At 47.0% G+C, this 18323-nt stretch overlaps 1 protein-coding gene across 9 annotated transcripts in view; it reads left to right on the top strand.

The window, feature by feature from the left end:
* MAST4 (microtubule associated serine/threonine kinase family member 4) overlaps positions 1-18323 on the top strand; it is a 690306-nt gene that overhangs the window by 660788 nt on the left and 11195 nt on the right. For 6 of the 9 annotated variants that reach the window (XM_056112655.1, XM_056112653.1, XM_056112652.1 and 3 more), the window contains 5 exons: positions 163-398; positions 4886-5086; positions 7529-7758; positions 9152-9274; positions 18119-18255. In XM_056112655.1, the coding sequence (XP_055968630.1) occupies positions 163-398; positions 4886-5086; positions 7529-7758; positions 9152-9274; positions 18119-18255 (927 nt within the window). The remainder of the gene's footprint in view (positions 1-162; positions 399-4885; positions 5087-7528; positions 7759-9151; positions 9275-18118; positions 18256-18323) is intronic. The other 3 variants (XM_056112657.1, XM_056112656.1, XM_056112660.1) reach the window with 1 other exon arrangement.

Below are 18323 nucleotides of genomic sequence, written 5' to 3'. Positions count from 1 at the left end.
CTACCAACCACCCAGCGCTCGTGGTTCGGGTATCACAGAGCATGAGGCAGGTCTTGCTGAGGCTCACCCAAGTCCCATTTTCACCTGGTTTCTTCTGAAATGTGTGCCTGGAACTCCGGTTCCTAGGGTGTCTGTCTGACTTGGCTTTTGCTTTCCATGAAGGCAACAGTTGTCCACATCCAACTCTTCGGACACTGAAAGCAACAGGCATAAACTCAGCTCTGGGCTGCTTCCCAAACTGGCTATTTCAGCAGAGGTAGAGCATGATGAAGCAACCCCCTGTCCCCGGGACCCACACGAGGAGCCAGAGAAGCCAGCCCTGCCTCCTGCAGAGTGTACCCAGGAAGAGCCCGAGGTCACCACCCCCGCAAGCACCATCAGCAGCTCCACCTTGTCAGGTAAGAGCCTGGCCTGGTGCCTGCTGTCCAGCCCTTAAGCACCATGGCGAAGTGACTGTGGGTGGGCACTAGGCCGCCAGGGCTCCCCAGCCTGGCAGAGATGACACGTGCTGTATGTTACTAGTCTCCCTCTATAGACCCACTTCCTGGGGGCCAAGCTCCTGAGAGCTAAGACTGATTCCTCTGACATCTCCTTTGTTATGGCAAGGCAGCAGTTTGATAGAAAGGCCCACAGCTTTCAGAGCTAGGTCTCTTGTTGCATCCTTGTTTGGCAATCAGAAAATACCCAGGAAGGGGCCAAAGATATAGTTAAGTGGGTAGGGCACTTGGCTTGCATGCCGCCAACCCAGGTTTGGTCCCCAGCACATCACAGGGCCCCTAAGCCCCACCAGAAGTGATCTTGAGCACAGAGCCAAAAGTAAGCTGTGAATACTGCTGGAGGTAGCCCCCAAACCAGCATCTGTCACTGATGGGCAGCCGTGGGACTTGGCCCCTTACTGTTTTGGTTTGTTTGGGGGCACACTTGGCAGTGCTCAGGGCTTACTCCTGACTCTGTGCTCAGGAATCACTCCTGGCAGGGCTCAGCGGGACCAGGTGTGGTGCTGGGGATTGAACCCAGGTACAGCCACATGCGAAACAAGCAACCTATCTGCTGTACTATCACTCTAGCTCTTTTCTTTTGTGTCACAGGAGCTTTTCAATAATAGATATGAACTGTGTCTTCACAGGTCTGCTTTCGGTTTGGGGCCATGCCTGGTGGTTCTCAGGGACTATTCCCAGCCTGATGCCCAGGGCTCACCCTAGCCTTGCTCAGGGGACCAGGTGGTGCCAATTGTCAAGCTGGGCCTTCTGCCTCAGTGCCTGCACTCGACTCTCTGAGCACTTTCACCTTTCCTCAGGCACTTGAAACGTTCCCTGTGCTGTGCCAGGGGTCCTTGCTGCCCTCAGTGGTGCAGGATCCACATTTGATCATCATCCTGGCACTTCCCCTGCACAAACCTTTCAGTGGGTTTCAAATACTTGGTTTATAAAAATGTTCCGTACAGCATGTCCTCCTTCTGAGCCATGTATATTTGTCAGCTTTTGTTTTTTCTACTAAGACACGACTATGACTTAGGGTTACTGTAATAAATGTTTTCATTAAGCCATATGCAGTATGCTCTATTGATAACCATATTTGTTTAATGAATTCTATAGCTACTTGAATGTTTGCAGCTTAAAATTTTTTTTCAGGGAAACAAATTTCACTGTCTGGTTTATTTCAGCTTCACTAAGATATTTTGTTCTGCGCAGCTTCACATGTGTGCAGAGCTTTTCATACGGATCTTTTCTTTGTTCCCTTTCTATGTTATACCATTCCCCTTGTCCTATGTCTAGAAAACTCAGGAAAGTGTAGGAGTGTTGGGACAATTTTATAGACTCCTGGTTGCCCTTAGTTCATCTTGCTAATCACATGTAAACCTCTCCATATTATCTATTTCTGATCAGCTAAGTCTCTGTGTTAATACAATTCTTAATTTATTATGTTTTTCTGAACGGCAGATCTTTACCTCCATTTGGAAATACATTCTTATTAGGGTGAATTGTTTATCATCTCATGGTCTCTGCAGCCCACTCACTATCAGAAAGGTGGGAGGGAAGACAGGGAGATGGTGTCTACAGATTTGATTGATTACTTTCATAATTAAAAAAAAATCTGCCTAGGTCCTGCCATGCATTTTGATTAATAGATTCAAACCACCGTTCTCTCTGTCTCCCCCATACACACACTAAAAATAATCAAAGACCTTGGGGGCTATACGGAATAGAGAGATGAGCTGATTTGCTCATAGCCAAGGGTAATTAGGGAATCTGAAAACCATGACTGTAGTAAAATTAAATTTGTTGATTTTTATATCGCTTCACCATCAAAAAGAAAGAACCCTTGACATTTACAGAACATTAAGGTGACATTATCCACCATTGGCAGTAATGAAACACAAACTTAGGCATAGTGCTGTGGAGTTGCGCGCGACAGGCACGAAGAAGGGAGGAGAAAGAGAACATTGTGCTGTCCTGCTGCATTTAGGGAGTGCAAGTTCAGACCCACTCCTCATGTTTTCCTGACTTCATTGGACTTGAATCACTAAAATGTGAAAATCTTCAAGTCTCTTAGATGGGATGTGATTTAGGAGGTAGAACACATGCCTGACTTGTTTAATCCATACCTCCTGAGACACACACACCCACACACACACACACACACACACACACACACACACGGTATTTAGCTCTAGGGACACCCACACAATGTCAGGCTTGTCTTGCACAACTAATCCAAAAAAGTCTAACAGTATTAGATGTAATATGGAATGCACCCAGAAGTTGACTCTGATGAGTCTCATTATACTCAATCATGTTCCCATCCAAACTAGATCAGAAAGGAGGTGGAGGAGTAACTGAATAGCTCATACTGTAACAAGCCAATCCCCATTTTTTAAGGTACTTGATTTGTAAGTCACTTTTTATCACCTTTTAGTGGTTTCCTCTCTTTCTCTAGCATGAATGGGATAGACAGGCCGCTCCGTGAGGTGGAGTAGAAGGGTGTGTGGATAGTGTTGAGAGGTGATTTGACAGTCCACTTCCTCTGGAGGTCGGACACCCAATAGAAGTCTGGCTCTGTCCCTTTTTGCACAGTGCATCGGCTGTCCATGGTATGTACTATGTCCATGCCCATGCTCCCTCACCCCTGCCTTCCCTTAGCATGGACACCGCCCTCAGCACATGTGTCCCCCCAGGAGAACTCAAACTGACACACAGGAAACAGTGGGGCAGAGATATCAGCTAAGCCAAATTCGGTGCAGTTCCTTCCTGAGCAAAGGATGTCTGTCCTCTAGTCCTCATTGTAGGGGCTCATCTATATCACTGTGAAATACTCTGGGTGGATTGTTAATCTTAAGAGGATGATCCTGTTGATGATTTTTAAAACACAGGCTTCTCAGAGAGGTTTTCTATGTGAACATGAGAGAAGCCTTGTTTCTGGATGAATGAAGATGTATTACCTTCATGATTAAAAACAGAAGGAAAACAGGAAATTGGCAGCCTGACAGTGAAGGACAGGGCAGGAGGAACCCAAAGGGGCAGCCATTCACCTTTCCCCGGGGGATTCAGTATGTTACTTCTGCTCAAGAATTTTCTTTCCTCTTGCCCGTGTGGTCCCCACACTGGCAGTGGTGATCTGGTCTGCCCTGTCAACACCCCCATCCCTTTGCCCTCCTGCCCATTTGGAACTCTCCCACTTCCTTAGATTCTTCTCTGATATTCTGTTGAGAAAGTCGACATTTTCATAACTTAGAAGAAATAGAGTAGTCAACACACACCAACACCAATACCAACTCCCCTCCCCCCACCACGTATGCACACACCAACACAAATCACTATTTCTGGGAAGGGTTTATAAAATTAAGAAATAAAGGAAAGGAGAGCCAGAGAGTGAGAATATAGCAGATAAGACCTTGCACGCAACTCACCTGAGTACAATATCTGACACTTTATGTGGTCTCTCCAGCCATGCCTGGAGAGATCCCTGAGCACAGCCGTGTACTCCTGAAAGGAAAGGCATGAATTAGAGTTAGGGAGGAACCTAATTCGATGCATCACAGTGCTTCCCCTACATCCCAACACACAGGTGTAGCCCTGGGTGACTCCGCCAGGTGTGGCCACAGGTGCCCACAAACAGCAGCTTCTGCGTAGGCTGAGCTCTGCCAGGCAGAACAGGAATCTCCCAAAAGGCAACACCTTCCCACTGGTGCAGTTGCTTCAGATTAGATGAGTATATGGTACTTTTTCCAGACCTGGGGAACTGGACAGCCACTGAATTGATGTCAAGAGTAATACATGTGACATGAACACAGAGCCGGAGTGAAAGAAACCCCATGTGGACTCTATTAGAGACCCTTAAACCCCTTTTCTGAGGGTGACATGCCTGAATCTAGTGTCTGATGAGGTCTAAGAAGGTGGCAGGAGGTGATAGAGTCTTGAGTCTACCTGAGTGCTTAGCTGATACCCCCTGGTCAAGAAGCATCCATGGCATGGGTGACGATGGCCTTCTGTGTCACTGGGCACTCCTGAAGTGTTAACTGCACTTGTCACCAGTGGGTGCTGGCTCAGAGCCTTTCAGGGAGTTTCAGGGGAGAGCTCGCCAACAAGGTTTACAAAATAGAGATTTCCTAAGGTGACCTCAACTTCCACAGTGTCAGTCTTGGAGAATCACTGGGCTTGTTTAAAGGTAGAGCGAAATCTGAACAGTCTCTGTTGTCTCTTCCTCCTCCACGTCACCTTCCTGACCAATCATGTGTGCGTGTTAATGTTGATGTTTGCCTGGAGGTGGATGGACTCATTCACCAGGTCTGTCCATTTGCCAGTGTCTGTCCTTCCTTCTCTCTCTCTTCCCTGCTCCCGTCCCGGATTTTCCTGAACGTGTTTATTATCCCTTCTCCTTTGTACAGTCGGCAGTTTTTCAGAGCATTTGGATCAGATAAATGGACGCAGCGAGTGTGTGGACAGTACAGACAATTCCTCCAAACCGTCCAGTGAAGCCGCTTCCCACATGGCTCGGCAGCGCTTAGAAAGCACAGAAAAAAAGAAAATCTCGGGGAAAGTCACAAAGTCCCTTTCTGCCAGTGCTCTGTCCCTCATGATCCCAGGAGGTAGAGAGTCGTCTACTCGCATGAACTTGTGTGCTCTGCATGTGCTCCCAGGGCTTGCAAAGCTGAGATGCAGAATTGCTTGAAGCAAGGAGGGGTGGTCCTGGTGCCGTGCTCTGCAGCGCCCCCTGCAGGCCTCCAGGGCGACTATGTGGCCTCCTGGGTCCTCTCTGGGCCTGGAGATTTGCTGAATTGCCTTCTCACCCAGCTTTCTCCTAAGACTTGTTTTCGCTCCTTTTACTCCACCCAAGTGAAGCGATAAATTCCCATTCTCTAAAATAAATTTTCTTCCCTTAACCTATGCATCATTTTATACTTTACAGAGCTGTTCACAGTGTCTGTGTTGGAAAACTAAGTATAGTTTTCCCCACCTAATTAATGAGGAAATAAAATGTTAAGTTTTTCATTTCTGGGGGTGCAGAGCATCACAGACAACGCTGAAGTGACGTGTTAGTGGGTTTTTCTTTTTCCCCCAGCCCTGTCTGTTGAGCTCTGCTTCCTCCTACTGGTCGTGAAATCATCTTCCTCCCTCTTTTAGAAAGCTGGGCCTAATTATGGGTTTGGGAAATGGCAGTGTTTTTCCACAACCTGGTCGTGCCTCTGCTAATCACTGAGTCTGTAGTAATTCTACTGGCACAGAGGAAGCACTTCTACTGGCAGCTCTGACTTGTCCCTCAAATGACAGCCAGGGAGCGGAAGTGGCAATTGAATTATATCGCAGATGGCTTGCATCTGGAAGAATAGAGACTATGTCTAAAAGTGACTGTTTACAGTTTTCAAATTTCATATTTGTGCTGAAAGAAACGTGAGCTACTGAAATGCTCATTTGGGAGTTAGTGTTCTAGAACATTCTTATGGGGGTGGGGGGGAAGCTGTACTTTTAGCACCGTGAAACAAATGCCCATCTCCCTAGTAACTGATTGCTCCTCAAGGGCCATGGTGTGGCTGCAGCTGTGGTGTGGCAGGGGAGAGTGGGGCTGCCCACTGAGATCTGGGGCGCAAGACTGCACGGGGTGAAAGCGGCTCATTACCCCATTTGGAGAGATAAAGGACACGGGGTGGCAGTTAGGCAGTGTGGATCCTCACGTATGCATGCTGCCCGCTGCTCGCATGTGTGGGTCAAGTCTGCCGGCCAGCATGGCCTGGCCTCCTTGGTAGGCAGAAGGTCGCCAGCCAGGGTGCCCGGTGGCATCATAGCATGAAGGAGCATGGATAAGTGGTACATTTTGCCATTTCTGCTTAGGACAGATACTGGCACCAGAACAAACGACTAAATGGACATTTCCAGCCTGCTCTGTTCACCATGATCCTCAGTGGTGTCTGAGTCCACTTAGAAAGCTCAGCCTCTTCTGCAGATTATTCATATGCACACTCTCTCCTCCTTTCTCTTTCCCTCTCTCCTCCTCCATATTCTGTCTCCCTCTCTCCAGTTTCTCTCTTTTTTTCCTTCTCTTTCCTCCCCCCCCACACTCAACCTTCCCTCTCGCACAATTTCACATGGCCAATCTACATCATAGATTTGTAGAGATAGAGATAAATGGAAGTTTACCTATAAAACAAACAAACAAAAATGACATCAGATTTATACCCTGAAATACAAATTAAGCTTTAGCTTTAAATCCCTCAATTTTTCCCTAATGGTCTTCTCAGAAACATGGTTGAAGCGGTAGGTAATGTGTGGAGAGAATCTGTTATAATAACTATGAGGAATAATTCTTTGATTGAAAAGTGGCCTTTCAGTGATTTCTTGATCAAAGACCTTTAATCAGTGCTATAATCACTGTAATCACTGTCCTCCCGTTGTTCACTGATTTTCTCGAGCGGGCCCAGTAACTTCTCCATTGGAGACTTTGTTGTTACTGTGTCTGGCATATCGAATACGTCACGGGGAGCTTGCCAGGCTCTGCCGTGCGGGCGAGATACTCTCGGTAGCTTGCCGGGCTCTCCGAGAGGGGCGGAGGAATCGAACTCGGGTCGGTCATGTTGGCTGCGTGCAAGGCAAACGCCCTACCGCTGTGCTAGTTCAGTGAAATTGTCAAAAGCGGCTGATGAATTGTTGTCCTGACCACGTGTGTTTGAAAAAGACCATGTCAAGACTGTGTAATATGCAATTTGGAGTCTTACTATAATCCATGCCTCCTTTGCTATGAGAAGGGTTGCTTGAAATGTGTGCATCAATGATTTTCTTACGTTTATTAAATAAAAATATCACAGATAAAAGCTAAGTTGTGTGTTTTAACATAAAGAACTATAAAATAGTAACTTAGAAAGTAACTGAAAGACATGTTGAAGTTCCTTGACTGGGCTTCCATTTGAACCCACGCTAGTTAGCAGTGCAGTGAATGTTTTTTATCACTTTCTCTTTCCTGGGTAATAAATGAATGGATTTGTCCTGTGGCCTCCCTCCTGGCCAGAATAGCTCTGACGCCTGCTTCTTTGTTACAGACATGTTTGCTGTGTCTCCTCTGGGAAGTCCCATGTCCCCCCATTCCCTATCCTCAGACCCGTCTTCCTCCCGGGACTCCTCGCCCAGCCGAGATTCATCAGCGGCTTCGGCCAGCCCACATCAGCCCATCGTGATCCACAGCTTGGGGAAGAACTATGGCTTCACCATCCGGGCCATCCGGGTCTATGTGGGGGACAGTGACATCTACACCGTGCACCATATCGTCTGGGTAGGACCCACCCGCTCTTGTCTTCCTCTCTCCTTCCCAGCCAAACTGAGCGTGGAGAAGTGGGCTCAGGTGTAGGGGGCAGGCAACGTATTTCCTGTTAGGCCAACATTTGGGATCATTTCATTTTCCTTTGGATATTTTTTTCCCTTTATGTGGTAAAACTGCAGTGAGCAAAAATGAGTGCGCTCTTAACCCTCTCCGGGCTTTCTGCTTGTCCACATTTGCGTACAGACTGGTAACAGCAAGTAAGAGACACTTTATTTTTATCTCTCAGTATGTTTTTTTTCCACAGTATTTTTCTGGGCTTTCATTTATTTATTTCTCCTACTATTAATTGGGAAGAGCTTGTTGGATCAGGACTGTCAGGTCACATGCTTCTCCCTATCCAAGTCTTTGTTTGTTTTCAGTTTGTTTATTTGTTCGGGAGGCAGGTGGCCTGGTAGTGCTCCAGGCTTATTTCTGACTATGTGCTCAGTGATCACTCCTGGAGGTGCAGAGAATTGAACCTGAGTTTGCCACTTGCAAGGCAAATGCCCTACCCTTTACATTGTCAATCTGCCCTCTCTTAATTTATGTATTGCGGGGACACACCTAGTGGATCTCAGGGCTTTTTTCTTGCTCTGTGCTCAGGGACCTCTCCACTCAGGGGGTTGGGGGCCCATATGTAGTGCCAGGAATCAAACCCAGGTCTCCATGGACAAGGCAAGCACCATACCCATTGTAGTATCTCTCTTGCCCTTCTTAAAAAAAAAAACTGCCCTTCTCATCATGGTCCTCCTGTTGTTCATCGATTTGCTCAAGCAGGCCCAGTAACGTCTCCATCGTGAGACTTGTTGTTACTGTGTTTGGCATATTGAATTCGTCATGGGTAGCTTGCCAGGCATCTCCGGTGTGACCCAAAAAGCAAAAAAAAAAAAAAGTTAATAATGGCCATGTGTAGCACTGTAGCACTGTCTTCCCGTTGATCATCGATTTGCTCGAGCGGGCCCAGTAACGTCTCCATTGGAGACTTTGTTGTTACTGTGTTTGGCATATTGAACACGTCACGGGCGGCTTGCCAGGCTCTGCCGTGCGGGCGAGATACTCTCGGTAGCTTGCCGGGCTCTCCGAGAGGGGCGGAGGAATCGAACTCGGGTCGGCCATGTTGGCCGCTTGTAAGACAAATGCCCTACCGCTGTGCTATCGTTCCAGCCCACCCTTCTCATATCACCTGATTTTTTTTAATGTGGACATGAGAATGATCCTTTATTAAATGACAGAATCAGAATAGCAATTGTGCCTTTTTAATTTCTTTTTCGGAGCTTAGCATCATGGTTTGACTGGGGTAGAAGAAATGGTATGCGTTGTAGTTGTGTGTTTTTCTTGCAATCATGTGCTCTCCTTTTGACTTCAGAATGTGGAAGAAGGCAGCCCGGCATGCCAGGCGGGACTGAAGGCTGGGGATCTCATCACGCACATCAACGGAGAGCCAGTACACGGGCTTGTGCACACAGAAGTCATAGAGCTCCTGCTAAAGGTACCAGCTACTTCTTTATGGCATGTTGCACATGTCAGGCAGACCAGACAGACAGACAGACAGACCAGCCAAAGTCCAACTTCTAGAGATTTTTGTGTCACTGGCACATCTACCCTTAGTCTCACTGCTGAGCCATATTCAGTCTTCCAATGTCATGGAAGAAGGTACCAAGAGTTTTCTCATTCCGTACTATGGAAAACGTTCCCCTTTACACATGTAAAGTCTTCCTAATTTAAATATCTGCTGCTGCTTCTGAATTATAAGTACTAACACCTCTGTATACTTCACATTGTAAGATCTGTTTGGTATTCAGCTATCCTAAAGGTCATTTTCTTCAAGAATATTCAAAAGGGCTTATTCTAGTAGAGCAGAAGACTGCATGGAATAAACTGGGGTCCAATCTGAACATTCAATCTGAGATTTGGGTTCCTATTTGTTTTTCTATTTGTTTTTTGCTTTGTTTGGGGGCCACCCCCAGCTATGCTCAAGGCTTGCTCCTGGAGGGATCACTCCTGTGGTGCTGAAAGACTATTCTGTGGTGCCAGGAATCAAACCCAGTTTCGCCACATGCAAGGCAAACATCCTCCTGTTGTACTATCTCTCCAACCCAGGTTGCGTTTCGTTTGAAAGAACTGTGAATATTTGCACATGTACTTTAAATTATAGAATGAGGCATTAATGATGGAGGGTTTCTAGTACTGTGAGTCCTCCCACTCTTTACAAGCAAATTACAAGTGAGTCAAGCTCATGGAGAGAGAAGTCCCAGGAGGCATGAACAAGGGAGAGAGACTCTGCATTGATCCTTCCTGTTCTGTTGAGTTACTTGCTTTGGTTTCCATCAACTCTGTAGTCTAACACTAGAGTTGCAAATGTCCATAAGGATTGAATAAGGACAGATGTGAATTTGATTTTACTTCTTTCCCTTCAAAATAAGACCATTTTGGGGTCGGAGCCATAGTACAGTGAGTTGCACACTTGATCTCCAGCGTCTCATAGCGTTCCCTGAGCACAGCTAGGAGTAATTCCTGAGCGTGAACCAAGAGTAACCTCTGAGCATCACCAGGTTTGGCCCAAAAACCAAAACCCGAAATAAGAATAGTTTATCTGTGGCCAGAAATTCAATCTTGAGTTGTTGGTGAAAGAGGGATCAGCCTGGATACTGAGAGAGCATGACAGAGATGTGGAAATGGGTGGGCCACACTCGGTATGGTACGTGCTAAACTCCCAGCTGTCTGCAGGAGCATTATGGAAGTATGAACAATGGAGCTTCTGATGTAGTCCCTGCATTTCCCTAGCATTCAGGATGTAGGTGATCCCCCCCATAAACGTACAGCTTTTGGGATGAGTCTGGGACTCCAAAATGATCACTGGGACAGCCAAGTGCCATGCAACTTTTGTTGTTTCTTTTTCAAAATATCTTATATGAATGCTCTTGATTTTTCCCTCTTCCCCTCCTTTTGTCGTATGATGGAGCTCATAGGTCAGGGTGCCTATGGAGGGCATGCAGTTGGGGTTCCCATGCCCACTTGGTTGGGGTGCACTGGAGATTTATATATTTGATTTTGGCATGGGGCATCCTAAAAGAGCTGCTGTGAGTCAGGGATTCAATTCATGGCCTTATAGCCCATTGGGAAGGTGCTATGCTTTGAGCTAGTCCTGAAACCCCCTTTTGCAATGTTGTGACTGATTCCTGGAGGGGGGAGTCTGTGCCATTCTATCAGTAGTCACTCTCTTCTGAAGGCTGGAGTTGTGCATGTCTGAAGAGAGGGCACTGAGCGGAAACATGGCACCACCGTGTGTGAGACCTTAGGTTTTCTCATCCATCTTGATCATCACCTGCGTCTAAATGGGCATGGGACAACTGTTTGAGTCAGTGTCCAGGATGTGGGAGAGGCAGCATAGCATTGCTGACTCTGAGAACACTGGGCTGTGAAAGTCCAACCTAAAATGCCCTCTGACTGTCCAGGCCAAAAGTCATGGAGAGGGGCCAGAGTGATAGTACGGTGGGTAGGGCATTTGTTTTGCATGTGGCCAACCTGGGTTTGATCCTAGGCATCCCATATCGTCCCCGAAGCACCGCCAGAAGTAATTCCTGAGTGCAGAGCCAGGAGTAGCCCCTGAGCATCGCTGGATGTGACCCAAAATGAAGAAAGAAAAAAAAAGTCATGGAGCGAGACATAATCTTGAGCCCGACAAGCTGCTCTGCAGGACCCTGCAGTGTATGCAGTGGGGTATGGGGGAATGAGCCTTGCCCCCCCCTTGCCAGTCAGAGCTCAGGGAAATTTGGGTTTTGTTTCCCCATTTCTTCTATGTAATTCATCAGCCTTTGCTGTGGGTTAGGAGCTTCCGAGGCAGGCAGAAAGTTTTGGTCGCTGTTTCAAAGGCCCCTTGAGCTCTTCTGGGCGTGCATCGTGACTGGGATAACAAGTCTGTGTCTTATAGGTGAGCTTCTCTTCGTTGTTATTCACTGCACTCTAGCTCTTCCAGATCTTGGCATCAGCAATTAATAGAAGGTCAAGGAGATTTTAAATGGTAGCATATGTTTGGCTGTCTGCATTTTTTTTAGAATAGTGTTTTGTTACCATGTAGCATAGCTCCTGCCATAGAATACCCTTATTTCTTCCATCTGCTTATAAAATCAAAAGAAATTATAGCTAGAATATATATCCGTGTATATGTATTTGAGAAATCTCTATATGCATTTGCTTATTTTGCTGAGGCATAATTTATCATTTTCATGATTTATTTTATAAAATGTTCTAATAAGACCCTAGAATGTCAAGCCTCTCTCCGCTTCAGTGGCACTTGGAAGTAGATTCCCTCTAAAAGCAGCTGGCCCGGCCTCCTGGCAAAATCAAATGATCCCGTTTATAACATTTTGCCCTCGTCTGGTTATGGAGCGTCTTGGTTCTTGGATCTAGCCGATGTGTGTCTGAAATTACGTAAACAGGCTGTAATCCGAGCTTTTGGCACCCCGGGCAGCCATGGCATGTGCTGTCACCAATCCAAGCAGAGAATCTGGCCTCTGGTCCTATAAAGGAAGCGCTCAAGAGAGGAACCAGCGTCATGAAACAAAGCGGCTACAAGGGATTTAATTATCTTCCTAGTGAACTGTGTCATCAGGCAGCTTTCTTCCAAGTTGAACCAGCGATTCTTGGACAATGTGGAGAGTGAGGCATGTCAAGAGTGGGCCTCTGTGAGCCATCCCCGGCAGAGCGCCAGGGCAGTCACTTGTGCTTGGTGGCCATGGATGCTGGTTACAGGGTGTTTCCTACTCCAAAACCATAGGGTGTCCAGAGCAAAATCGGGAAGAGCCAAGGCCCTGGCAGTGTGAATGTGTAGAAATGCCATCATATCAGATGCATGACTGTGTAGAAACACACAGACAGTTCTTTCTGATCTTTCTGGTCACACACATCGTGTTTTCCGTGTTCTGTGGTTTTACCTGTGCTCGCACTAACCCTCACAGCATCCAAGTGCTTGCACTGTAGAAGCAGCATTGTTCATGCCCAGGGAAACTGAGTCCCGAGTCTCTCAGCATCCAGCAGCACCGGGGAATCCCAGCCCCACAGGGCATTTCCAAGCAACTTCCCAGGGGGTCTGCAAATCAGTGGAAATGTGCAGTTCCTTCTGCCACAAACCATCCTGGCAGGAGGCATTCACTACCTTCCCAGAGCTCAGTCCTTCCAGAAAAGCTCAGGGGAAGCAGAGGCCTGGCTCGTCCCCTGTTAATGGGGGAAGGGGACATTTGGACATTTGGGTGGGCCTCTACCCTGGCATCGCTCAGAAAACCTGCAGATTTCCCCAGATGGGCAGTGATTCAATGGAGAGCGGTGGCCAGGGGTTCTGCCAGTGGCAAACAGATGATCAATCGGCCAGAGTTTGTAGGACAGATGATGTTCCACCGGTATGGGCATAGAGGGAGAGAAAGTCATGGGGTTCTGCAAGGAAGTGGATGATGCTGGAGATTCATCAGACACAGGAGCTTTGGCAAGGCAGCCAGGCACAGGAGGTCCCGGTACTAAGGGTGCAAAAGACAGGTGGTGGGGCTGCTAGAAAGTGCAGAGCAGGACGGGCCAGATCATGTAACCAGTGCATGGGAGAATCCTGTTCTCCGAGTGCCTTTCGCTCTAAAGGAAAGCAGGGAACATTCTAGCTCGGTGATACCCTGAGGCTCGCTGCGAGTGATCCCAGGGAGCCCGATTGAGAGAAGAGAGCGAGAGCCCGACTTCTGCTCTTGTGTTCAGTTCAGCTTAAAATAATTTCCCTCCCACCGTGCACTAATCACACAGATAGCTTAGAGAGCAAGTGAGCTAATTGAACATTGAACAGTCTGTTGGCCCTGTTATTTTTCTTTGGTCCTTGTTATTTCTGCACCAGTGCTGTTCTCTCTCTCTCTCTCTCTCTCTCTCTCTCTCTCTCTCTCTCTCTCTCTCTCTCTCTGTCTCCCCCCTCTGTCTCCCTCTCTGTCCCTCTCCATCTCTCACCCTCTCCCTCTCTCTCCATCTCGGTCCCTTTCTCTCCCTCTCCCACTCCCTCTCTCCCTCTCTTTCCCCTTATCTCTCCCCCACTCTCTCCCTCTCTTCTTCTCTCACCCCCCTCCTTCTCCTCCTCTCTCCTCCCTCTTTCTTTCTCTCGCTCTCTCTCACTCTTGCTCCCTCTCGCTCCCTCTCACTCTCCTCGCTCTCCTCTCTCCTTTCTCTCTCTGCAGTGCTCAGTGTTACTGAAGTGACCACCAGGTGGCAGGCTTCTCAATTCTTAGCCTAGTCCCTTGAAAGCTGCTTTTCTAGTCATCTGCCATTTTCATACTGTTTTCAACCAGACATTTGCACTCCACATCCTTTGTTTTATATTTATCCCTAGTGAAGTTATCTCTTGGGTACGTGCATATATCAAGTGGATAATCATCTGGACTAGCCATATCGTGTATAGGAGCAAGAAGGGTAAAGCCGGATTTGTAAGGGAAGGGCTGTTGGATCAGAACCGAATGATGCACCCTGATTTACAAGCACTGCTCAAAAACTGTTCCCCGTGGGGAAATGGTCTGCATGGATGTCACGTTTCCTATAGGCAGTGTTTATGGCATTTTCATATCTCCAGAATTTCTTCTTGACAGTCAGGTGCCTTGGTTTTCACCCCTGGCCATCTGGGGCCTGGTTTCCTTACCAGCAGGCATCCTGGAGTATCCAGGGACCGCCTTGCCCACAGACACTGGGCCTTGAAGGGATGGGGCAGAAGGGACCCTTCATCCTTAGAAGAGAAGAATCTCGGTGTCTCTTAACCTGTGTACCGGCTGCAGGATCACCATCGCTTCTCACTGCATGGGCATGAGTTGGGGAAAGGAGATGCAGAAGGACCCATAGGGTTTGGATATGAAAGTAAAGTCAGAGCGCCTTGGTGGGAAGGGCCCGGATCACCCAAAGGTTCTTTGCAAAGGTTGGACAGCATGGGCGGCTTCCATGGAGAGTGACACAGCAGATCAGACGTGAGCTCGGAATGGGTCAGGTTTGGCCCATGGGAAATGAGTCGATAATGATGATGATGATGATGACGACGACGACGATGATGATGATGATGATGATGATGATGATGATGATGATGGGACTGCCCTGGGCCCACTTGGTTTGTGAGTGTGGAAGGGACATGGAGAGAGTGTCCGGGAAAGGGGAGTCCAGTCGCCTACGCTGCCCTTTTGCTGTGCCAAGGCAAGCCACAGTGGCACCCAGGCATTGTACAGTATCCAGGCATTGTACATTGTACATTCACCTTTCCCCGCATGGTTGGCTTACTGTATGTACACACAGTTCTGTTTACACAACCCACAGACCACCCACTACCACTCATAGATAAAGGTTCCTTTTTAAAAGTTAACATAGAACATTTAGAACATAGAATGTTTTCTTTCATGTCATTCCCATTTCCCCCAAATTGGTTCTTGCTATTATTACATTAGGTATGGGATTAATCAGTCATAACGTACTAAGCCTTTCTGATTCTAAGTTGGATGTCAGACGTGAACAAATCTATCACTAAAGAAATATGATTGGGGGGCCGGAGCAGTGGCATAGTGGGAAGGGCATTTGCCTTGCACATGGCCGACTCAAGTTCAATCCCCGGCATCTCATTTGGTCCCTCAAGCACCACCAGGAGTAATTCCTGAGTTACTATAGTAACTAATTCACAACTATATACATATATAGTTATGTATATATATACAAGTCCAAAAAGATGATCCACGCTTGAGGGTTTGCATGTGGCTGATCATGCTTCGATCCCCATCACCACTTGGCAACAAATGCATGTGCTGCTGGCGGCAGTGTGAACTTTCTGGAAGACTTTGTATAGGTACATCCACAAAGTAGGTGGTGCCTTTGAAATGCTGAGGTGGATGCTGGATTCAGTGTTTGAAATCCAACTACACATGCTAATGACACAGATTAGCATAGTGATTTACAGCTAGAGACATTCATTTTAATGCTGATGAGAATGAAAACAGAAAACAATAGCTATAGGAAATACTTGGAGATGTTTTGATTCACCTATTTGATGGACTGCATTATACAGCCCATAAAAATCGTGTTCTGAAGGAATATTTAATATGAAGGGAAAGCTTTTCAATGTTATAGGATGTGAAATGAACAAATGTGTTTCCACCTATACCTATAAATATAATAAGATTACAATTATTTATGAAGTCTATCTATGTGCACATTTCTCCACGGAAAACAGCAACAGTGAGGAATACACTGAATTAATACCCATGTTAGCAGGATGTGTGACTTCCGGATGACTTGTTTTTGTTTTTTTTTTATTTACATCTTCCTAGTCTCATTTTATTCTGGTCTGTGTGATTTCCCACGCTGGGAATGGAAAGTGATGGAAAGTGGAAGCTGACTTTCCAGCTGTGGTCCCTGTTCGTCCAGACCTCCCCCAGGATCTCTGTCACCTCCAGGTCCCTCAGTGTCCCCAGGCTCCACTTCTGGTTACTCAGGGTTGTGTGTGACTTTGACAACACATGGTCCTCACGAGAGGAGGACAAAATTCAAAAAGAAGAGGCCATTGATACCAGAAAGTGGGTGATGTGTCTGGCCCCTGCCCTGGGCACCCTTCAACTAACTTCATACTCTGCTCAGGTCCTACTCAGGGTGCGCCTGGCACCCACTGTCCCTGAACTGAAGGGCATCCTCACCACATGTGACAGGCTCGGCAGGCCCTTTCAGGGTCACCACCAGCAGCTACCCAAGTCATAAAAGGAAGGTTTTGTGGTGAGAGGAAAAGAACCTTTTGAACTGATTTATAAAGTTAGAGTCTCAAAAATAAAAAGTTAGAGTCTCACCAAAAATAAGAATGGGGCCAGAGAGATGGTAGAATGGATACATACTTGTCCTGCATCCAGTCAATCCTTGGCATAACCCCATATGGTCCCCAGAGCCCTGACAGTAGTAAATTCTGACTACTATCAGATCTGGCCCCCAAATCAGATTTTAAAAAAAACATTAAAACCTTCGGATCAGAGAGCTAGAACAAGGATTAAGGATCATATCTTACACACAACTAACCCCAGTTTGATTCCCAGCACCACATCTGGTCACCTCCAGGGTGATCCTTGAGTGCAGAGTTAGAAGTAAGCTCTGAGCACCACCTGATATGGTCCCACCCCCAACAACAATAACAAAACTCTTCCCAAATAATTAAAAAAAATTTAATCTCTTTCAGTTTGTCTACTCTCCCGTTCTTAAATCAAAGGAATAATGACACAAAAGGAGGTAGAAAAACAAATTAACTGCAAGCCAAGAGCCCTGACACCTTTACGCTTTATGCGTACAAGAAAGATGACTTTCTTACCTTCACATGTGTCACCCTGGGTGCTATGAAGGCGTTTGAACTCTCATTTAACCCTCAAGAAGTCCCAAGGAATGACTGGGTCTCTGTGGCCACCCTCCATTGCATTAGCAGCTGGGGTGGAGGGAGAAGCTCAGAGCTAAAAGCCCGAGCTGGGATTTGAGCCTAGAACTTACCCTTGGGTGGAAGTATCTTGCTTCGCCTGCACTTATTTCTGTTCCGTCAGGACTCCTGCTGCAGGGCAGGTTCCCAGTGCGTAGGGTCCTTTGTATCTCTGTCTGGGTCTCTCCTATTTCTGTTCTGATCTTGTTTCATTTTGTCAGCTCCCTTTTTTTCTTTTAATTTTATTTTCATAAGATAGTTCACGTAAACCGATTACATTCAATATTTCAACACCAATCCCACCACCATTACACCTTCCCCCCATCATCACACCTTCCCATCACCTTTATTTCAAATTTTCCCACCACTGTTCAAGCCTGCCAGCCACAGGCAGATTCTAGATAATTTATTTTCTGTTGCTTATTGTGAATATCATGAGAAGGCCTCGCGGTCCTGGAAATTAAAATATGTAAATAATTGGGCTCCAGAAACATCTCTGTAGGGAGCGAATCCATTTTGAGATTCATTTGTGAGTCTCTGGATCAAGGCCAATGGCCCACTTAAATATGGTCCAGAGGCAGTTCGTGGGTGTGACAGCCAGGACTCTGAAGGGGCAGACAGACGGGAAGGGACAAACCATCTCAGCTGCCATATGGCCTGGCGTCTTCAGACCCTGTTTCCACATACCTGGATTTTTCTTCTGACAGTTTGTGGCCACTGGGGTTTTATCTGGAATGGGCCAAGAGGGGCCGCCCGCTTCCTCTGAGGAGCCCTGGTGAAATCCACTACACAGGGGGTCCGGAGAGATCTCTGGCGAGCTGCTGTCTTCTGGGATTCAAGATGTTGTGTCTCTTTGTCAGCTCCCTTTCATACTGCCTGTTTGCTCTTGGGTTCTAACAGAGTGGGAACAAGGTGTCCATCACGACCACCCCATTTGAAAACACATCCATCAAAACGGGACCAGCCAGGAGAAACAGCTATAAAAGCAGGATGGTGCGACGGAGCAAGAAATCGAAGAAGAAAGAAAGTCTGGAGAGGTAAGTGAAGGCAGTGTTTCATGGTGCATACCCAGGTTGGAAGAAGTCCACTCCTCCAGTAATAGAAA

The sequence above is a fragment of the Sorex fumeus genome, unplaced genomic scaffold, assembly GCF_029834395.1.
Source record: "Sorex fumeus unplaced genomic scaffold, SorFum_2.1 ptg000018l, whole genome shotgun sequence".
Classification (NCBI taxonomy): Eukaryota; Metazoa; Chordata; class Mammalia; order Eulipotyphla; family Soricidae; genus Sorex; species Sorex fumeus.
Note: the sequence above shows the minus strand (reverse complement) of the source record. Positions and strands in the feature narration are given on the sequence as shown.